The sequence below is a fragment of the Glossina fuscipes genome, unplaced genomic scaffold, assembly GCF_014805625.2.
Source record: "Glossina fuscipes isolate IAEA_lab_2018 unplaced genomic scaffold, Yale_Gfus_2 3, whole genome shotgun sequence".
Classification (NCBI taxonomy): domain Eukaryota; kingdom Metazoa; phylum Arthropoda; class Insecta; order Diptera; family Glossinidae; genus Glossina; species Glossina fuscipes.
The window spans coordinates 2,968,479-2,986,804 of NW_023998417.1; the positions used below are offsets into that span (position 1 = coordinate 2,968,479).

General features: G+C 32.0%; 2 protein-coding genes across 2 annotated transcripts in view; one reads left to right on the forward strand and one right to left on the reverse strand.

Annotated features, from left to right (window-relative positions):
- Positions 1-2,857: 2,857 nt before the first annotated feature.
- Positions 2,858-11,881, forward strand: LOC119634361 (high-affinity choline transporter 1). Its single transcript, XM_038028451.1, has 10 exons — positions 2,858-3,061; positions 3,281-3,311; positions 5,911-6,349; positions 6,416-6,523; positions 6,596-7,050; positions 7,126-7,255; positions 7,321-7,642; positions 7,732-8,004; positions 8,072-8,183; positions 10,299-11,881. Exons 3-10 carry the CDS (start codon positions 6,184-6,186, stop codon positions 10,599-10,601), a joined length of 1,869 nt encoding a protein of 622 aa, XP_037884379.1. The 5' UTR covers positions 2,858-3,061; positions 3,281-3,311; positions 5,911-6,183; the 3' UTR covers positions 10,602-11,881.
- Positions 11,882-18,143: 6,262 nt separating this feature from the next.
- LOC119634474 (pro-resilin-like) overlaps positions 18,144-18,326 on the reverse strand; it is a 3,957-nt gene continuing 3,774 nt past the window's right edge. Inside the window, exon 4 of the mRNA XM_038028688.1 lies at positions 18,144-18,292. Within this exon, the coding sequence (XP_037884616.1) occupies positions 18,144-18,292 (149 nt within the window). The remainder of the gene's footprint in view (positions 18,293-18,326) is intronic.

The window sequence follows — 18,326 nt, forward strand, 5'->3', positions numbered from 1 at the left end:
CAAAGTGAGCTTAGTTGTTACTGTACTGTGTTAAGTAACTTAACTTATTAAAGTACGACCATTTTCCTTCTCCATTTCGAATGATTTCATTTTAGATTTTTTTTTTTAATTCTAATGAATGACATTTAAACAAAAAAATCCATGACCTTTTTAGAAAATTGTATCATTAGTAATAATATAGATCGTCCTTGAAGTAGAAGAAGAGAACGGCTATTTAAATATGAGGAATTTGAATCTAAATCAACTTTCTTACCGCTCAAAATTTACTTACTTATATTTAATCTACTTTAAAAACACTTCTCCTTAAATAAAAAATTAATTAATGCTTTTAATTGCAATCTTAATTCCAGCACTTCGCTTACATTTTCTTATGCCTGGCTGTGCGGCGCTTACCACAGATACATTTCAAATAATGAGGTAAGTTTAAAATTTTAATAAATTATTGCCTGGCTTCTCAGTTACTATTATAGGTAGAACCGTAAAATTGAATATTATCCAAAGAGTAAATTTTTTTGAAGGTCAGAAGTTCTAACTTCGATTCATACAGAAATGATGTTGCATTTCATATAGAGAGCAATACTCTCTATAAAATCTTTATATATTCTTTACCGACGTGAAATTCCAAATCCAAAGACGCAAAAATTAAGCCAGATAGTTGATAGCGACAACATTTAATTCAAGATTAGGTCCATAGTTTCTTTAAAAATAAATGCTATCCATGTAAAAATATGTCAGCAAAAGCCAGATATCCAATATTGAAGTAAGTGCTGAGCGGGAGGATCCACAGCAAACATTATATGTGAATGAATACTGATCATATTTTTCATCATATAATCGGGGAGTGAATAAAGGCGGAAAATGTTCGCTGTGCGTATTAGAGTATTTTTGCACTGCAACATTGCATAGTTTATGGCCAGATCTGTCCGTCTGATGTTGGGTTAAAATTAAAATTTCGAAATTGGTTTTAAACAACCACTTGGTGCATCCACTTGGTGAATTTTTCCCTTTAAAATTTTAAAACTCAGCTAACTCGAAGCATATCTAAGTAAATATGTAGACCTCTCGCGTGCTTTGTGCAGTAAAGTTATGACGTATCCGCCTACGGTAATTTTCGTTACTTTTATTATATACGGTAATACATTAGTATACATAGCTATATAATATTTTTTAGAATGGGAGGATTATTACTAATAATCAATAGCATGTTTGGTTTGGGGTTGGTTAGCAAGAAGGGGGGGGTTGTCGGTCAGAATACAATATGCACTTGCCGAGCTTTTACTCTTATTCGATGATGTAAAAATAAGAATCTGTTGGCTATTTTTATATTGCAGCTATCTGCTTAGCCCCATTTAGGTAGGATTTTAAAATTTCCCGAACACTTCAGTTATCCAAACACTATCGATATGAGCGAAGAATGTGCTAAAGATAAATACAATTATCTGAGTTTTTTTGCGTAATTTGTAGCTTTTATTATTATCTTTTCTGATTCTTACATCTACAGCAGGAAATGTAATCATCAGTTAAAAATTTACTTTGCTGTATATATATATATATGCTTATGAAAGATGTTTTTGACTTTTCTGAGATTAAAATTTGCTTATGCTTGTTTTGTGTTTAGAGCTTTTCACCAGAATTTCCCCTTCATCTGTTTTACAATATTGAACCCTTCGAATGCATTCCATTTAAATCATTTGCTTCTACCCCTAAAGAAGGAGCTGAATGAATTGCTTTTCATTCATTATTAAATGAATTCATTTACGATAAATGATTTCCCCTTAAGGAATTGTTCCAAGCGTTACTTTTCATTTTATTTGAGTAGCCAATGGAATTGCTTGAACGTTTACCTGTATCACAACACTTATCCCTCCGAATGTATTCCAATTAAATCATCTGCTATGACCCCCTAAGAAAGTAATAGAGTGAATTTTCTTCTGATGGGAATTATTATTCGTTTATCGCTAGGTCAAATAAATACGTTTACGATATATAATGATTTCATATCTAGGAAACTATTCCAAGCATTCGTATTCAGTTAGTAAAAAGCCAATGAAATTGCTTAAACATTGACTGGAACGTAGCGCAAGAAATTTATAAAAATTAAAAAAAAAAAAAAAGAAAAGACTTGCCATCAATTAAGATAATTTAAATATTTAAAAATGAAAATAAAAAATTAAAAATTTTTTTTTTTAAAGACACAATCTATTAAAATTAATTTGCGGAAAAGTGTTTAATTTAATGTATGGTGTGGCAAATTCAAATGTATATCCGTATATATATATATATATATATATGCATATGTATATAAATAAAGTAAACCCACCTACACATTTTTTACATTCGTACTAACGTATGAATAGTTTAGATAGTTAAAAAAAAAAAAAAAATGTAATGTCAACGTTTTACGATTTGATTTTCAAATTCGTTACATATGACTGATATTAAATTGTGAAGAGTGAACTACGTGAACTGCACTAAGACTAGCGAGCGTTGAATAGAAGCTTTTAGGCGCGCACGGAGAGAAAAACAAAATTTTTTTTGTCATCACTTTTGCTTGCTCACTTCCTGATGAAACCGAGAGAAAGTAAAAGTTTATAACACTATTCGGGATAAAAATAAAATTATTTTAATCTAACCCTTGAAAGCAACCATAAGATCGAACTAGCGAGTACGTTTTTTGTTTTTTTTTTTTTGTATTAAAGTAAAAAATTAATATTAAAAAAAAAAAGAAAGTATTTGTGAATAAATAAAAAAAAATAAAAAAAGAAAAAGGAATTAAAAGTAAAGTTTTTCAAGGTCTTCATTATTATTCTTATATAATTTTCGGGAGTTTAAATATATATCCCTAAAAACATTAAAATTAAGCTAAACCTTCCGCTAATTTGTATTTTCATAATTTCATTTTAATAAATGCGGTATACAGTTATAAAAAAAATTTATATGTTAAAAGAAGCTCATGTGCGGATTACATTTTAAAACACGAAATAGTCCGTCGCAAAAGACGTCCCTACGTTGGGGTGATAGTTGTGGCATTGAGTTTAAATTATCTTAAATTTAAGTCTTGGTAATAAATATTTAATTAATTACTTACAAAAAAAAAAAAAAACAAATTCTAAATAATAATAATAAAAACAAAAAAAAGAAAACTTTCTTAAAGTACATCAATTATTCCTATTTAAAAAAAGAACAAAAAGCATTGCATAATTTTAGACACAAATTAATTATTTTAAAAGAGTTATTGTCGTTTATACATTTTTCTAATTTATTCAATGTTTTGCTTAAGGATTGTGTGAGTTTCAAATTACGGTAAAATCGTAAGTATATATCATTTTTGTGCCATTAATTTCCAATACATTACACTTTTAAGCTCTATCTCTCCGTATCTCTCTCTCTCTCTCTCTCTCTCTCTCTCTCTCTCTTTCTCCCTCTCTCTCTCTCTCTCTACCTCTCTACCTCCCTTTACTTTCATTTGAGTTGTAAGCTCTGGCAGGTGTTTGTTAAGTGTATGTGAAATTTCTGAATGAATTTTTTATATATATAACTGTCTGTCGGTTTGATTAAACTTAACGGTATTATTATTGTTTACCTCTCGCGCTATATAGAACACAATGTCACTCTCTCCTTCTCAGATGCCCCTTATTTCTGTCTCTTTTTCACTGTGTTTCATTGTTATTATTTATTTTTTAGTTTTTATTTTTATTTTTTTATTTACGAACATTAATATATTTTTGAAATTAAATTACATTCCATAGACTATCTCTATCTCTATAAAAAAAAATATCTAATAAGTATATGTTATTCTGTAGCTCAATTTTCGAATTCACTGTAAATAATATGAATTACGTACCTATTTACAATATATTTACATTATATGCAGCACCCTCTCACTATTCAATATAATAGAAGTTTTATTTGACTTTTTGGCTTTTTTTAATTTTTAATTAAATGCACGACTCTTTCTTTCTTTTCTACTTTATGTACATCAATTCAGAATTCATGTATTCATCAGGGAACTCATTAAGCCTGTGTATGAATAAAACCTTGCTATACATATATTGTTCGTATACCATTCAAAGAATATTTCATTAAGGAGACTCGGTGTAGGAATAAAAGGCCATTTTCATAAGCAAGTTATTTATGCTTCTGATGGGCTTAATAAGTTTTTAACATTTAGCAGACGCATTGTTGCCAGTTACATAAGAAGCAATTAGTGGACAAACATAAAACCGTGTAGTGCAATTTTCCAAACTATTTTAAATACATCAGTTCAAGTAATGACGATATATATTCCGCAATGATCTCAGCACCTGATCCGTATCCTTTTGAAATTTGCAAATAGTCATCAGTGACTGGGAGCCGAGCCACATCTTGGCAACACGGTTGATGGGGTAGCAATTCGAACTTTATTTTATGCAAATTTGCTTTTATAAGGTTCGGCCCGCAATACGGTGTATTCGCTATACTGTAGTCTACTTTCTCTTACATAAATTTTCGTTCAATATGCGATAAATGCCTTTTGTAGATATGCTTTTGATCTCTGCTATCTCCTTAGAGCGCTTGGTAGGTATTACTTTGCGGAGGCTGGTTGCAATTACGGCACTTCATGTGGTGGGACCTCAATGGAATACACAAGTGGCTTCCACTACTTCTTCTCTTTCTAAGCGCCATAGTTCTTGGAGCACTCTCCCTATGAACTCCTTAATTATGCTCCAACCCTCCATTCTCAAACTTTTTGCATTAAAATATCTCGTGCTTTGCATTTTCTTCTCTTTCCGCGCATTCTGAACAATTTGCCGTCCCATTGTGTCCGGGACTTCTAAAAGTTGCTAAGCAACTGGGTGAGATAATAACTTATCTATCCATCCGACCGTCCGTTTTGTTTGAAATAGAAATGGACATCCGTCTTGCTTTTGTCGCCCTTTCCCATCGCGATTGTCAAATCCGCAGCGACACTAAACACTCGTCGTTTTTTCACGGAATTTTGGAGCGGCTGTTGTCGAGACGCTGCTCGTGGATGCACCTCATTTCATCCGCCAAAATCGCCTCCATCGCGGAATCCGCATTCATGCATAACTGTGTCGCCCAATCTTTGTAAGCAAGTCCTACTGTCTTTATGTTCGAAAACAAAAACCTAAACAATCTGCCTATAATTTTGAAATGTTTTCAGAAGAGATTTTGGCATACAGGCCAATGGGGTAGAACAATTCAACTCTTCGTACAAATTATATAAAGTTGAATGGTGTGGCTTAACTAGCTTACCTTAGAATGGATGGTAAAGAAGGATAAGCAAGTCAAAGAGTTTCGGTTATTTTTCAAATTATTCTAAAAAATTCTATAAAAATTCCTTAATTTATTCCAATCGTACAATCAAATTCACCAAAATATAAAACATATAAGAAAATTATATTCGGTCTTGACCGAATTTTTTACACCCATCGTCGTCATCATCGCTAAGATTTAAAAAAAAAGGAAAAAATATCAAATTTTTATTTTTATCATATATCTTTATGACGCACAGAAGCAAACTCCGACAATCCCATAGAGTATATAATTCCTTGGCCAGTTTTAAAAAAGGTGAGGGTTCACCTAAGCATGTCCGCCGTGCCGTTTGTCCATCTGCCCATCTGATCAATGGTATATTATCTATGGTAAACATTCTCCCGTCAGCGAAAATGAAGATATCGCTGTTTGGGTCACACCTACACGCCTATGTTACGTAGACTTTTATTTTGAAAATAGAAAAAACCACCCGTCCCTCACTCCATATTATAGAGCATGAACATTTAGTTCTTTTACCGTTTTTGTCTTTCTTAAGGTAACGGTGATGGGTATAAGAGATTCGGTCACAACCGAATATAATTTTCGTACTTGTTAATGGTTACAACGATATTAACTTCGCGTCTTAATAAACAGGTATTAAAACTCATCGACGATATGGATGAGGGAAGTTAAATGCGAATTAATCTTGACGTAAAAACAACAAAAGCAACAGAAAAAATTTTTCACTAAAATCATAACGTTTACCGTATGCGGTACGCTTTTTAAAATTAAAGGCTTTACGTGAATAGACCATCAAAAAATCTGCATATGTACGTGGGTTGTGTACAGTGAAGCAATTCTAAAGATAACGCTACCACCACCACTACCACCACCACCACCAATAACAACAACAGCAACAATACTGAAATGATAAATATTGCGGGCGTTGTGAGCATAGTGCTCTTCTACTTACTAATCTTAGGTGTGGGTATATGGGCTGGACGGAAAAAGGAATCGGGCAATGATTCTGAGGAGGAGGTTATGTTGGCGGGTCGTTCGATTGGACTTTTTGTGGGCATCTTTACAATGACCGGTAAGTGACATTTTTGGGTTAATCGAAAAAAGACTTTAACGGAGGGGCAATGATCTATTTTTATAGCTACTTGGGTTGGAGGTGGTTATATAAATGGGACTGCGGAAGCAATTTATACCTCTGGCCTGGTATGGTGTCAAGCACCTTTTGGCTATGCTTTGAGTTTGGTGTTTGGTAAGCATTTCATTCATTTCGTTGTTCTTTTTTCCTCATTTCTTAGCGTTTTTTCTTAACAACTCGCCCCAGGTGGTATATTCTTTGCCAATCCTATGCGTAAACAAGGCTACATAACTATGTTAGATCCTTTGCAAGATTCTTTCGGCGAACGTATGGGTGGTTTACTATTTTTACCGGCTTTATGTGGCGAAGTATTTTGGGCTGCCGGTATTTTGGCAGCATTAGGTGCAACTCTCTCTGTTATCATTGACATGGATCATAGAACTTCGGTGATTTTATCATCGTGCATAGCCATTTTCTATACGCTCTTCGGTGGTCTTTACTCTGTTGCCTATACGGACGTTATTCAATTATTTTGTATATTCATTGGCTTATGGATGTGCATACCGTTCGCTTGGACTAACGAACATGTCAAAAGTTTATCATCTATGGAGGTCGATTGGATTGGTGAAGTGGAACCGAATCAAAGATGGTTCTACATCGATTACGGTTTACTGTTAGTATTCGGTGGTATACCATGGCAGGTTGGTTCTTGAAAAAAGTACAGTTAAACAAATTCGCTTTGATCTGCTATCACGCTTCGCTATGTGTCATTGTAGGTATACTTTCAACGCGTTCTATCCAGTAAGACTGCAGGTCGTGCACAACTTTTATCCTATGTAGCTGCTTTTGGTTGCATTTTAATGGCTATCCCACCGGTTTTGATAGGCGCTATTGCCAAAGCTACTCGTAAATAATATGAAAAGTATTCGTCGATATCATTTACAATATCATTTATGATTTTTATTCTCTAGCCTGGAATGAAACTGCGTACAAAGGTCCTTATCCTCTAACCGAACAAGAAACTAGCATGATTTTACCTATGGTTCTGCAATATCTGACACCCGATTTTGTATCCTTCTTCGGGCTGGGTGCTGTCAGTGCTGCGGTTATGTCGTCCGCTGATTCTTCGGTATTATCGGCTGCATCAATGTTTGCCAGGAATGTTTATAAATTGATATTTCGACAAAAGGCATCCGAAATGGAAATTATTTGGGTGATGAGAGTTTCGATTATTATTGTGGGCATATTAGCGACCATTATGGCATTAACTATACCTTCAATATACGGTTTGTGGTAAGACAAAATTACTATCATTTCGTATAAAGCAACGACAAACAAACTAATAAAACAAAAAACTTTTTTATTTACTTACTTACGATAAGGTCTATGTGTTCCGATTTAGTATATGTTATATTATTTCCTCAATTGTTGATGGTCGTGCATTTTAAAACGCATTGCAATACGTATGGCAGTTTAGCGGCATACATTATCGCTTTGTTTGTGCGTTTGTCAGGCGGTGAAGCGTTACTCGGCTTACCTGCCCTCATACATTTTCCTGGTTATGATGAAGTTGAAAAAAAGCAACTGTTCCCGTTTCGTACAATGGCCATGATTATGAGTTTGATTACGTTAATAGTGGTTTCATGGTGGACTAAGTGAGTTGAATATGTGATGATTTCGATTAAAATACAATCGATTTTATTGTTTTTTTTTTTTTTCAAGAATGATGTTTGAATCTGGCAAACTGCCACCTAGTTACGATATATTCCGTTGTGTAGTTAATATACCCGAAGACGTATTGCATGTAGGTGAGCCAGCTGAATCTGGAGAACAGGTAAATTTAATTAGTTTCAAAGAAATTTAATTATATTTCAAAGTTATATATGACTATGGGTCAGGTCAGTCAGACAACTATCAGTCAACCTATCTATCTCTCTTTTTCATAAACTATTTCAATATTTAAAGCATATTTTATACCAATCTTGACGATCGATTATGAATTACTAAGAACAATACTCACATGGATGTTGGGTATACAAGAGTCGATTTTTAATTAGGACCCGAAGCGTCTGCTTAGACAGTTTCATATCAATTTTCTAATAAAGGCAGATGTAGAGGGATAATGGACAGCTGGACTTAAGGCCCAGTGCTATCTGACATGTTTTTTATGTTATCTAAAAAGTCTTATTAAGATCGAATTGCTTATGCGATTAAAGAGAGAATTTTTTTGGTCAAAGCCTCTTTTAAAACTGCCGGTCGAGGCATTCTTTGATCAGATTTTTCTCGAAACTATGTTTTTCGAATTGGCTGTGCCGATTAGGATCAATTTTCGAGTCCAGCTTCATAATAATATCTTCCAGGAAAACATGTAGCACTTTTTCATTAGTGGACTTTAACTGACACCATTTCTTAATCTTAAAAAATCCTCCGCTTTTTACTAGGTTTTGAGGAAAATTTCAAGAATTTTTTTGCGTCTTTATTGCAAGCAGAAATTTTTTGGACAACGTACATGCTCCACTAGATGTTTCTTTACGTTTACAAAGGCACTCAGGCAAATTACTCCGGCAAACAGGAAAAATAAATATAGAATATATATATGAAATTACCGCCACTGCATGTGTGCTAAAGTCCTTTGGAATATTCTATTAAATTATTTTGTTGATAGTGTTTTGATAAGGATCCTAATTGGAATGCTCGCAGCCCCAAAGCTGAAAAGACATTATAAATTTTAGATTCAATTATTTTTAAATAATCATTCGCTCCTTTTTAAATCCTTGCTAAAGTATATCCGAGGTATCTTTGCTGTATATCTTGTATATGCTTCTATAAAATGGTACTGCATCTTCTTAAGAACAATTTGAGTCAGATCTATGTAAAGTTTCTGGCCTTTTTAGAATAGAAATATCCATAGAGATATATATAAAGTGATATATATATATATATAGAAAGCCATCAATAAGAAGAATAAATGTTTCGTTTGTAATATTTCTAGCAATTATACAACAACAACAATTTTTTTAGCTTAAAATTTTTTTTTTTTTCTATAACAATCTTCTAAAACATGAGATAAATGATAGGTTGGTAATCAGCAAGTGAGGAAGTTAAGTATTTAGATGAAGATGTCAATAGCATTCCAGTGCAAAAAGAATAATTGCCTAAGGGTTGAGCCATCTCATTGGAAGTGGCATAGATCTGAATGAAGTCTGAAGTTGAATAGTGTTTTGCTTTGCTTTTTGTTCTCAAGGACTTACAAGCAGAATATATCGCGGCTTATGGCCGCGAAGACATTCTCTTGATTGATAATAAATACATCAATGGATGCGTCAATAAATTGCCTCCCTTCCTGAATGTCCGTTTATCCAACACTTCCATGGCTGGCACTTTCACTTCAACATCAAACACTTTAGAAAGAACATATCTTTGTCCAACGTATGTGATCTTGGACGCAGAGCAAGGAATTTTTTTACATATACATAGTGATTTTTTCGGTTCCCTAATAAACCACTCCTCAGAGTCAGTGTAGAGCATTAAATTATTCCAAGAAAATAATAGATAATTAAGTTAGTATGTCTTCCTCATTCTCGAGTAATGATATTTTAAGGTTAATATTACTTAATATAGAGAGATTAAGAAGTAGAGAAAGAAAGAAAAGAAAGAGATAGCAACTGTTGGGATTTCTTACCAGTCGCTCAAGGAATGTCCGTAAAGTAAATAGGCCACAGAAACAGGGACTTATCGAAAACGAGATAGGGCACGACAGCAGCCTGGAAGGTGTTTAGTCGATTGATGAGAAGAAGCTTTAAAGAGGAAAGGTTTCACAAAACGTTTTACTTTCTTTTTGGAATAAATCGCTTTCTTATCAGTTTTCTCAAGTCGTTCTGACATGACTTTAAAGATTTACTTGGAACAAGGCAAGGTTTTACAAAATCACTTAAAACTAATTTTATAGCTTTCCGTTATGGCTGGGCCGTTGGCGCGATCATATGGCGCTGCCACAATGGCGGGCAAAGATGAACGTAACGGACGTATAAATCCGGCTTTAGAAAGTGACGATGATCTTCCAGTAGCCGAAGCAAGACGACTAAATCAACAGACCGCACAGGCACAGGTAAAAAAAATGCTAAGCTCAACAGTTGGAAAAAGTGATACAAATAAAACAGACGACGACGACGACGACGACGATGACGACGATGGAACCAGCGATGGATTTTTTGACAGTAGACCTATAGATCAGGAAAATACTGCCTTCTAAAGAATAATAAGATAAACAAAACTCCTAAACGATAACGAAGACAAACGAATTACGAAAGTATTAAAAAAACTCATCACCGTAGTGATAGTGGAAAGCAAAATTCAAAAATTCAAAAAAAAAAAAAAAAAGAAAAGAGAACATATAGTCTAGCACACACACACACACACACAAATTTAGATCAATTTAACTGAAGAGAATCATTACAGCCATTAGTAATGCCATCCATTTAGAAAAAGAAAAAAAAAAAAAACCAAAAAAAAGCAAAAAAAAAAAAAAAAAAAACAATTGTAAAAAATGCAAATAATTACAATTATGTAAATATTCGTATAAATACGTAGTAGGTAAGAAGACATAACTCCATTAACTATTATATATATAGAGAATACAAAGCAATGTTTAAACATAGTCCCGCAGAGTTCCATAACCAATTAAAGTTTTTTAATTTTATTGTTAAGTTTATTGAATTCTTCTATGATAAGTGCTCAGGTAATTGATTAAAAAATAAATAAATAAAACTCCCAAAATATTAAACGAATGAACGATCAGGTTAATAATTGTTATATGTAAAGTTTTCACTAAGAATTTTTGTTGACTAAAATAGTCTTTGTTGAAATTCTACGCTAATGTTATTAATTAATTTTATTAATGTTCAATGTTGCTAAACTTTACTTTAATTTAAAAGATGAGGAAGACGAACAAAAAGAAGAAGAAGAAGACAAAAAAACCCAAATAAAAGCAACCCATACATATCAAATGCATTTGTGAAATAAATAATAAAAGAAAAAAAAAAAAAAATGAAGAACAGAAGAAAGATATTAACCTATACACTTACCCCTTACACTTTACAAGCATATATAGTGCACCAAAATTAATATATATACATAAATATATATATATATATAAAAATTGAAATTTCTAAAACCATTAAAACTAAATATCGTTTAATAATAATTTACTGTTATTTCACAAGGGATTGTTTGTGAGTGAATTCATTCAATTTGAAATTTCTATTCGAATATATTTACGTAATGAAAACTTTACAAAAATTTATATAAATTATTAAATGTGTACTATAAACATGTGATTTGAACTTTTTGGTATCACAAAGTAGGAGTAGAAACACTATTATCGAAAAGGTTTATTTATTTATTTATTTTTATTTTTTTTTAATTACATTATTTTATTTAAAACCAATTGTTGCTTTGCAACATAGATATATAAAAATATGAGAAAAACATTTACTATACTAATGTCTTGAAAAGAATGCATAATTATATGTAGTTAATAGAAAACAAGCATAAGCATAATAGTTGAACAAAGCCGATCGATTAGACATACTACAACACATTACCAATTACATTTAGATTTTCATGAAGAAATATCAAAAATTATACCTTGGGTTTCGATCGAAAGGCACACTTTCCGTTGTAGGCTTTCTTTTGCAAGAGAAACCAAAACGTAAAACGACGGGACCCAAATTTGGCAAAATTTTATTTTCTCTTTTTCTTCTAGTTCTATCATAAAGTAGTAGAATTTAGACAGAGGCTTACTTTTAATTCGCACCATACGTAGTCCAAACATTCATTAATTGTCTATATCAACTTACTGCTACTATTGAGAACGGGACGTTATTTCCCATATATAAGGATTTAGTAGAATCCTTTTTGGCCCGTTTTCTGAAGATAAGGAATGGTCAAGTGGGATGGGCCTAGTGTGAATGGCTAAGGACATTTTCCCTCAAAATGTGTTGGAAATTTTTTTTTTTTTTTTTTTTTTTTTTAAATGTGTGACACTTGGCAGATGAATCCTTTTTTTTTTCTTCTAAATTGATTATTTTTTACTTCATTTTGATTTCGTTTTACATTTTTGAAAACACATAGTAATAGGTTATGTATTCATATACCTGAGAATGGCATAAGCTTTCGGGCATTTTAATGGCCAATAAGTTCGCTGAGCATAATAGAAAGTATATATAGTATATATAAAAAAAAAAAAAAAAAAAAAAACAAAAAGACAAATGAAAAGCATCTTATTATATTATCCATCCTTCCAATGACTAGAAAAAAAAATTTACTAAAAACTTTTAAAGAAGAAAGTTAAAAAAAAAAAAAAAAACAAAGTAAATTAAAACTAATCGGAATACATATCAAAATCTAAAATAATAAATCATGAATACATATCATTTTAGAAGAATATATAAAATTGAGATATTTTTAAATGTGTTATTGTGATGTATTTTAAAACCTAATAATAATAATGATAATGATAAAAATAAAAATAATAACAAGTGTGTATATAAAAAACCTGTTACGAAAATAAGTAGAGAAACACAAACTCTCTAGGAGTTTGAAAATAATTAATCATTATATATACATACATGCAACTAGGAATACAATAACAAAATACCAAATATAGTATAATGAATAAGTTACATATATATAAATATTATAACTAAATAAGTGTACCTTTTAAAGAAAATTTAGAACAAAATCAATTAAATGCAATTCGGGTGCAGTAAGGCAATGAATTGAAATTCTGTTCCAATTTGAACTCAAGGTTGAAATGATATACAATGGTATGGTAAAGAAATTGTTGTTTGAACTGCCTATATAGGTTTACATAAAACAAATGCATAGATATCAAAATAATACAAAAAAAAAAAAAAAAAATACGAATAAAAAATAAGAAGAATTAAGAGTAAGAAAAAGCTTTGCTCGCCTTGAGGCAAACCATGTCGCATACCCCGTCACCTGTCATAGTGTAGTCGGTCTCTTTGTTAAATCTTAGATTAATCATTGGAATGCGCACGCTTTCGACAATTCCTACAAAATTATTTTAATTTTGTGGCAACCTTACTCTTTTAGCGATTATAGGTAAACGGGTTAGACTTATTTTCAAATTTGAATACAACAAATAAAGAAATTTGTCCGTCAGCTTTCAATTTGTTATAATAAAATTGCGCGGAAAAAGTTATATAATTGGAAAAAAATATATATAAATAAATTTCGAGTCTTCAAACTAGATCGATAATGTGTAACGCAAACTTAATTTGTTGTTGTTGGGTGCAATAATTCATATTTGTTTTCAATTAAAATTAAGCTCAGTTATTGTTTTTTGTTAAATATTTTAATAATTGTTAACGGGTTTTTTGGTCCTATATAAATGTTTTTTAATCTATTACTATTATAATATGAATCCATGCAATTAAATGTAGTTTGCATTTATATATACTTACATAAATAATATGTCATACAGTGTTTAACAGTTGGAAATTATTCATAAAAATTTGAAATTTTTTTTTTTTTTTGTTTCTAATAATCATATAATATTTACTACTATCGCCAGAGTTTTCCTATTCCTTTTTTTTGAGTTAAAAGAAAACGCTTTTCAGTATTATTTTAAATCTTTATTAGTTTAAATAATTTCATCTTGGATGAATGATTGCACAGGTTGATGCATAATTAATTACAATATTCTTGAGTAGTATTTTTATTATGGAAAAGAAAACCAAATTATTCAATAGTAAGATTTTTAAATAATTAATCCGGAGCGTAGTCATCATCTACATTAATAATTGCTACCCATTTGCTTGGAAGGCGGTCAGTGCCATGGGCAAAGAATTCGGGCTTCTTGGAAGCAATCCATTCATTCAATGTCCGCTTCCACGGCTGCCAAAAGTGCCTGGTTGTCCGAATCCGACTTACTGGCTTCGCTAGCGTGAAGTGATTGCGTTGCTCCTCACCCTTTCACTGAAAGTGGAACACCATATAAGTACGATTATCGACACGCATTTTTATAACCTAAAATTAGAAGGATATTTTCATTCATAAATTTATCAAATATTGTACATTTTTATTGCAATATAACATGTCAACGAGACGCCTGATAATTATGCATCAATTCAATATTATGTTGTTGAAAAAATGCGGTTTATGCGGTAATTAATATTTAGGTGAAAGATATTTAAAGCTTATATCAATATTCTTAGGTTGCAAGATAACTTTGATTCGATGTTGTTTTGGATTAGCTTTCCTAGGGTGAAACAGAAATTATGCTACTATTATTAACCCTAAAGACATTGCACAATGAAAATTATATTTTCATAGCCAAATTCCAAAAAAAAAAAAAAATGCAAGTAAGAGAAATATGTTCGGTCATAACCGAATCTTTTATATCCATCACCGTTATCTTAAAAGAGGCAGAGGAGAAGAAGAAGTAAAGTAAATAAATTTTCATGCTCTATAGTATGGGCTGGAGTTGGACGTTGGAGTTTCCTTTTTTTCAAAATAAAACTCTTTGTCGCATAGGCGTGTGGACTTTGTAGGCGTGTCCTTGGAAAATCTTAATCTTCATTTTTTGCTAATGGGAGAATGTTTATCGCAAATACTAAACAGTTGCGCTGACGGACAAATGGGCAGACGAATAGACGGACATGTTTAGATGCATTTAATCTTTGAAAATAGCCAAGAATTTTTGATACTTTATGAGGTTTTTGAAGCTTGTTTCTGCGCCTTATAAAGGTATTGAAAAAAATATTAAAAATTAATACACTATAATATTGAGTAGGCGCGCGTAGGCGTAGGGTCCATTTTCCGGCACCTACCGCAACATCGCTCATAGAATGTGAGTTCAAATTTTTGCACATTCATCTGCTGAGTTTGAATCGAAAAATCAATTTCTTTTGAAAACGGAGTTGTTCTCCGTTGACGTGGTACTGTAGGTGATGTGTCCCTCAACCGATTTGACCCAATTTCGATACCAACCTGACAATCTCTGTCACATGTTAAATCAATGCCTTAATTGTTGTAGCCAGACGCATGTTTACAACACACATTACATAAACGGACAGACTGACATGCTTAAATCTGATGCTGATTAAGAATATCTGAATCTTCCATCTGGGCGTTGCAAACGTGTTGGTAAATTTGGTGAATATACCCCTCATTCTACGGTGATGGATATAAAAATAGATCGATGGGCGTATGAGAAATTTTGAAATAGTTTTAGAACATTTTTTAGATTGATCAGACGTATGTATATTTTACGAGATCTTCAATGTGACATTTCTAGATATTACAAACTAAATGACAAATTCATTAGATATCCATCCTTCGCCGTTGAGTATACAAATATACAGCAATTAAAATGTTTACAAAACATTTGAAATTGAAATATTTTTGAATCAAAGTTACTATGTTCACACACAAGTGTGTAAACAATAAAAAAAAAAAAAAAAAAAAAACAAATAAATAAATCAAAGTATATTATAACAATATTCTCGGTTGCTCTACCGTGCGTGGTACCACCAATATTATTAAAGACAATTATTTTATATTTTGCTGAAAATAGTTATGTTAAGATTTTGATGATTATTAATTTAAAATGTACAACATATTAAATAATTTTATACATATTATGTTGTAATCGTATATTAAATTTCTTCTTTTTTGTTTTTTTTTTTTTAAATTTAACTTTAGTTCAAACATATCAAATACCTATGAATGTTTTATGATAATAATTGAAATAATGACAAAAAGAAACTAATCGACAACGTATTTAATATAAATAAACATTATAAAATGCATATATATGTATATACATAAATAAATATATATACGATCCACTGGATATAATGGTTTCATTCTTCAAATGTGAAATCAACCGGCAACTTGTTTCACTTAGTCTTTAAATCGGTTTAGCCTCGAAAAGTTTAGAAAAATCAAACCCTGAGGACTTGCCGAATTAGAACGATTGTAACTTAAACTAAAATACAAGATATAATTAATTAAATTAATAAATAAAATGTACAATGAACTTCAAACTAAAAGTGGAACATTTAAATGTGCCTTCCAGTGAACTTGCTTACGGTCAGCGCGCATATAAACATAACAAAGCTATACTCGCTCTGTGCCGCTCTCTCTCTCTCTCTCTCATTCTCTCCTTCTCTCCCTCTCTCTCCTTCTCTTTCTCTCTTTGCTTCTAAGACTTTTCAAGGTAACAACAGATTTTCTTTGGCGGTTCCGTCACGTTAGTTCACGAATTTTTGAAGGGAGAGATAAACGGAAATCATTTTATAGTAATGTTAATGAATTTGCGTTTGTCGAATTTAGGCGTGGTTGTGGGCAAGTTGTACGTTCTCTTAAACTTTGCTTTATGACTCTGTGTGTCTGGGAAGAGAAAATGCACCGAACTATAGCTTTTTGTTCTAAATCGGAAGAGCCGGGAATTTCAAAAATAAATGACTAACTAACGGGGATCACCTAATAATCCTGAATATGTGTGTTGTTCTTGCTGAAGAGAGCACATTAAATAGTTTTCTGCAGGAATATCAATGGACCGACCAAGATTACTGATTTCATTCTTAAATTTTACAAGACTTTAATATCTTCTCTAGACAAATTTCGAATCAATGTCTACTACAACATTTAGGCTGCAATTAACACTCTACAAGTACTGTTGGCCAACTTTAGACTGCAAAATGCAATTAACTATAATATTACAGACAGTCTTGAAGATATGTCTTCAATTACGTCTCCAAAAGACATACTAAATAATCCATCACATTTCATAACCATTGTCTTATCACTGTCCCGGGGCTTACCCATCGGATGGAGAAAGAACCAACCAAAACTTAGTAAAGTGAACGCTTTGAATCCCTTAAATCGTGTGCCACATTAGGCTGTTACAAAAGGCATAACTAAACTAATACACTTTATTATCTAACGGTGAGTATAACCAGGCAAATCCCTTCATTGTTCATCGTTCATAACATCTCAGTACTAATAAATACATTTCCTCATGCATTCATGCTCATTAAATATAATTAAATTTTATCAAAAAGTTTACATCAAAGTATGATAAACAAAAAAAAAAAAAAAGAAAAAAGAATGATTAAAACGAAATAAAAAAATGTGTGCGATCGGTTAGGTAATATATGTTACGTAAACAAAAATCAAACGTACTTGCTATATACAAATGATATTAAGGAGGAAGAGATCGACTTACGATTTATTATCGACTTTCTTTCAAATGGAATTTCGGATGATATCGTTAGTTATCCCTAAGTGAAATCTGTACCATTGTCTGTAATAAAAATATGTTTCTCAGGCGATATGAGAAAACACTGTCTGTCTATCACAAATTAGATAATATTTGCTAGGTTTCTGGACGCTAGAAATATTTGGTAAGAAAAAACCAGAAGCTTTCATGTCAATAGAACATATATGCATCCAATGATGCAAAGGAAAAAATGCCATACATCCTTGTCTTAATCCTATCTTACTTTGAATCGTGTCTTCTCATTGCTAATAGAGAAGCTTAATGCAACCCAATAAAGCTTAAATAAGAAGCTGAAGTTATAAACTTATTATCTTTTCATATTTATTACATTTTTTGTTGGGCTTTTTACACATTCTTGAAGAATAAAAATAATTAAAGAATTTCGGGCTAAAGATCTATTCGAATTTACAATGAATAATAATGACAATAGGTGTGAATGGAATGCAGTTTTACATTTAATTCAAGATAAATTGCATCGTAAGATTAATACGTATAACCACCATTGGAGGAATAGCTTTGAGGTATAGTTTCAGGTACTGAATAGCCATTGCCGCCTCCGTTGCCTGCGGCCGGGGCACCGTAGGAGGAACTTGGCGCCGCAGGTGCACCATATCCATTAGAAGGTGCTGGAGCTGCGTAGCCATTGCCGCCTCCGTTGCCTGCGGC

Excerpts from the sequence above, each read along its gene's own strand:
- LOC119634361 (XM_038028451.1), top strand. The coding sequence starts at position 6,184 with ATGATAAATATTGCGGGCGTTGTGAGCATAGTGCTCTTCTACTTACTA. Across the intron at positions 6,350-6,415 it reads GGGCATCTTTACAATGACCG|CTACTTGGGTTGGAGGTGGT; the intron begins GTAAGTGACATT and ends CTATTTTTATAG. Across the intron at positions 6,524-6,595 it reads TGCTTTGAGTTTGGTGTTTG|GTGGTATATTCTTTGCCAAT; the intron begins GTAAGCATTTCA and ends AACTCGCCCCAG.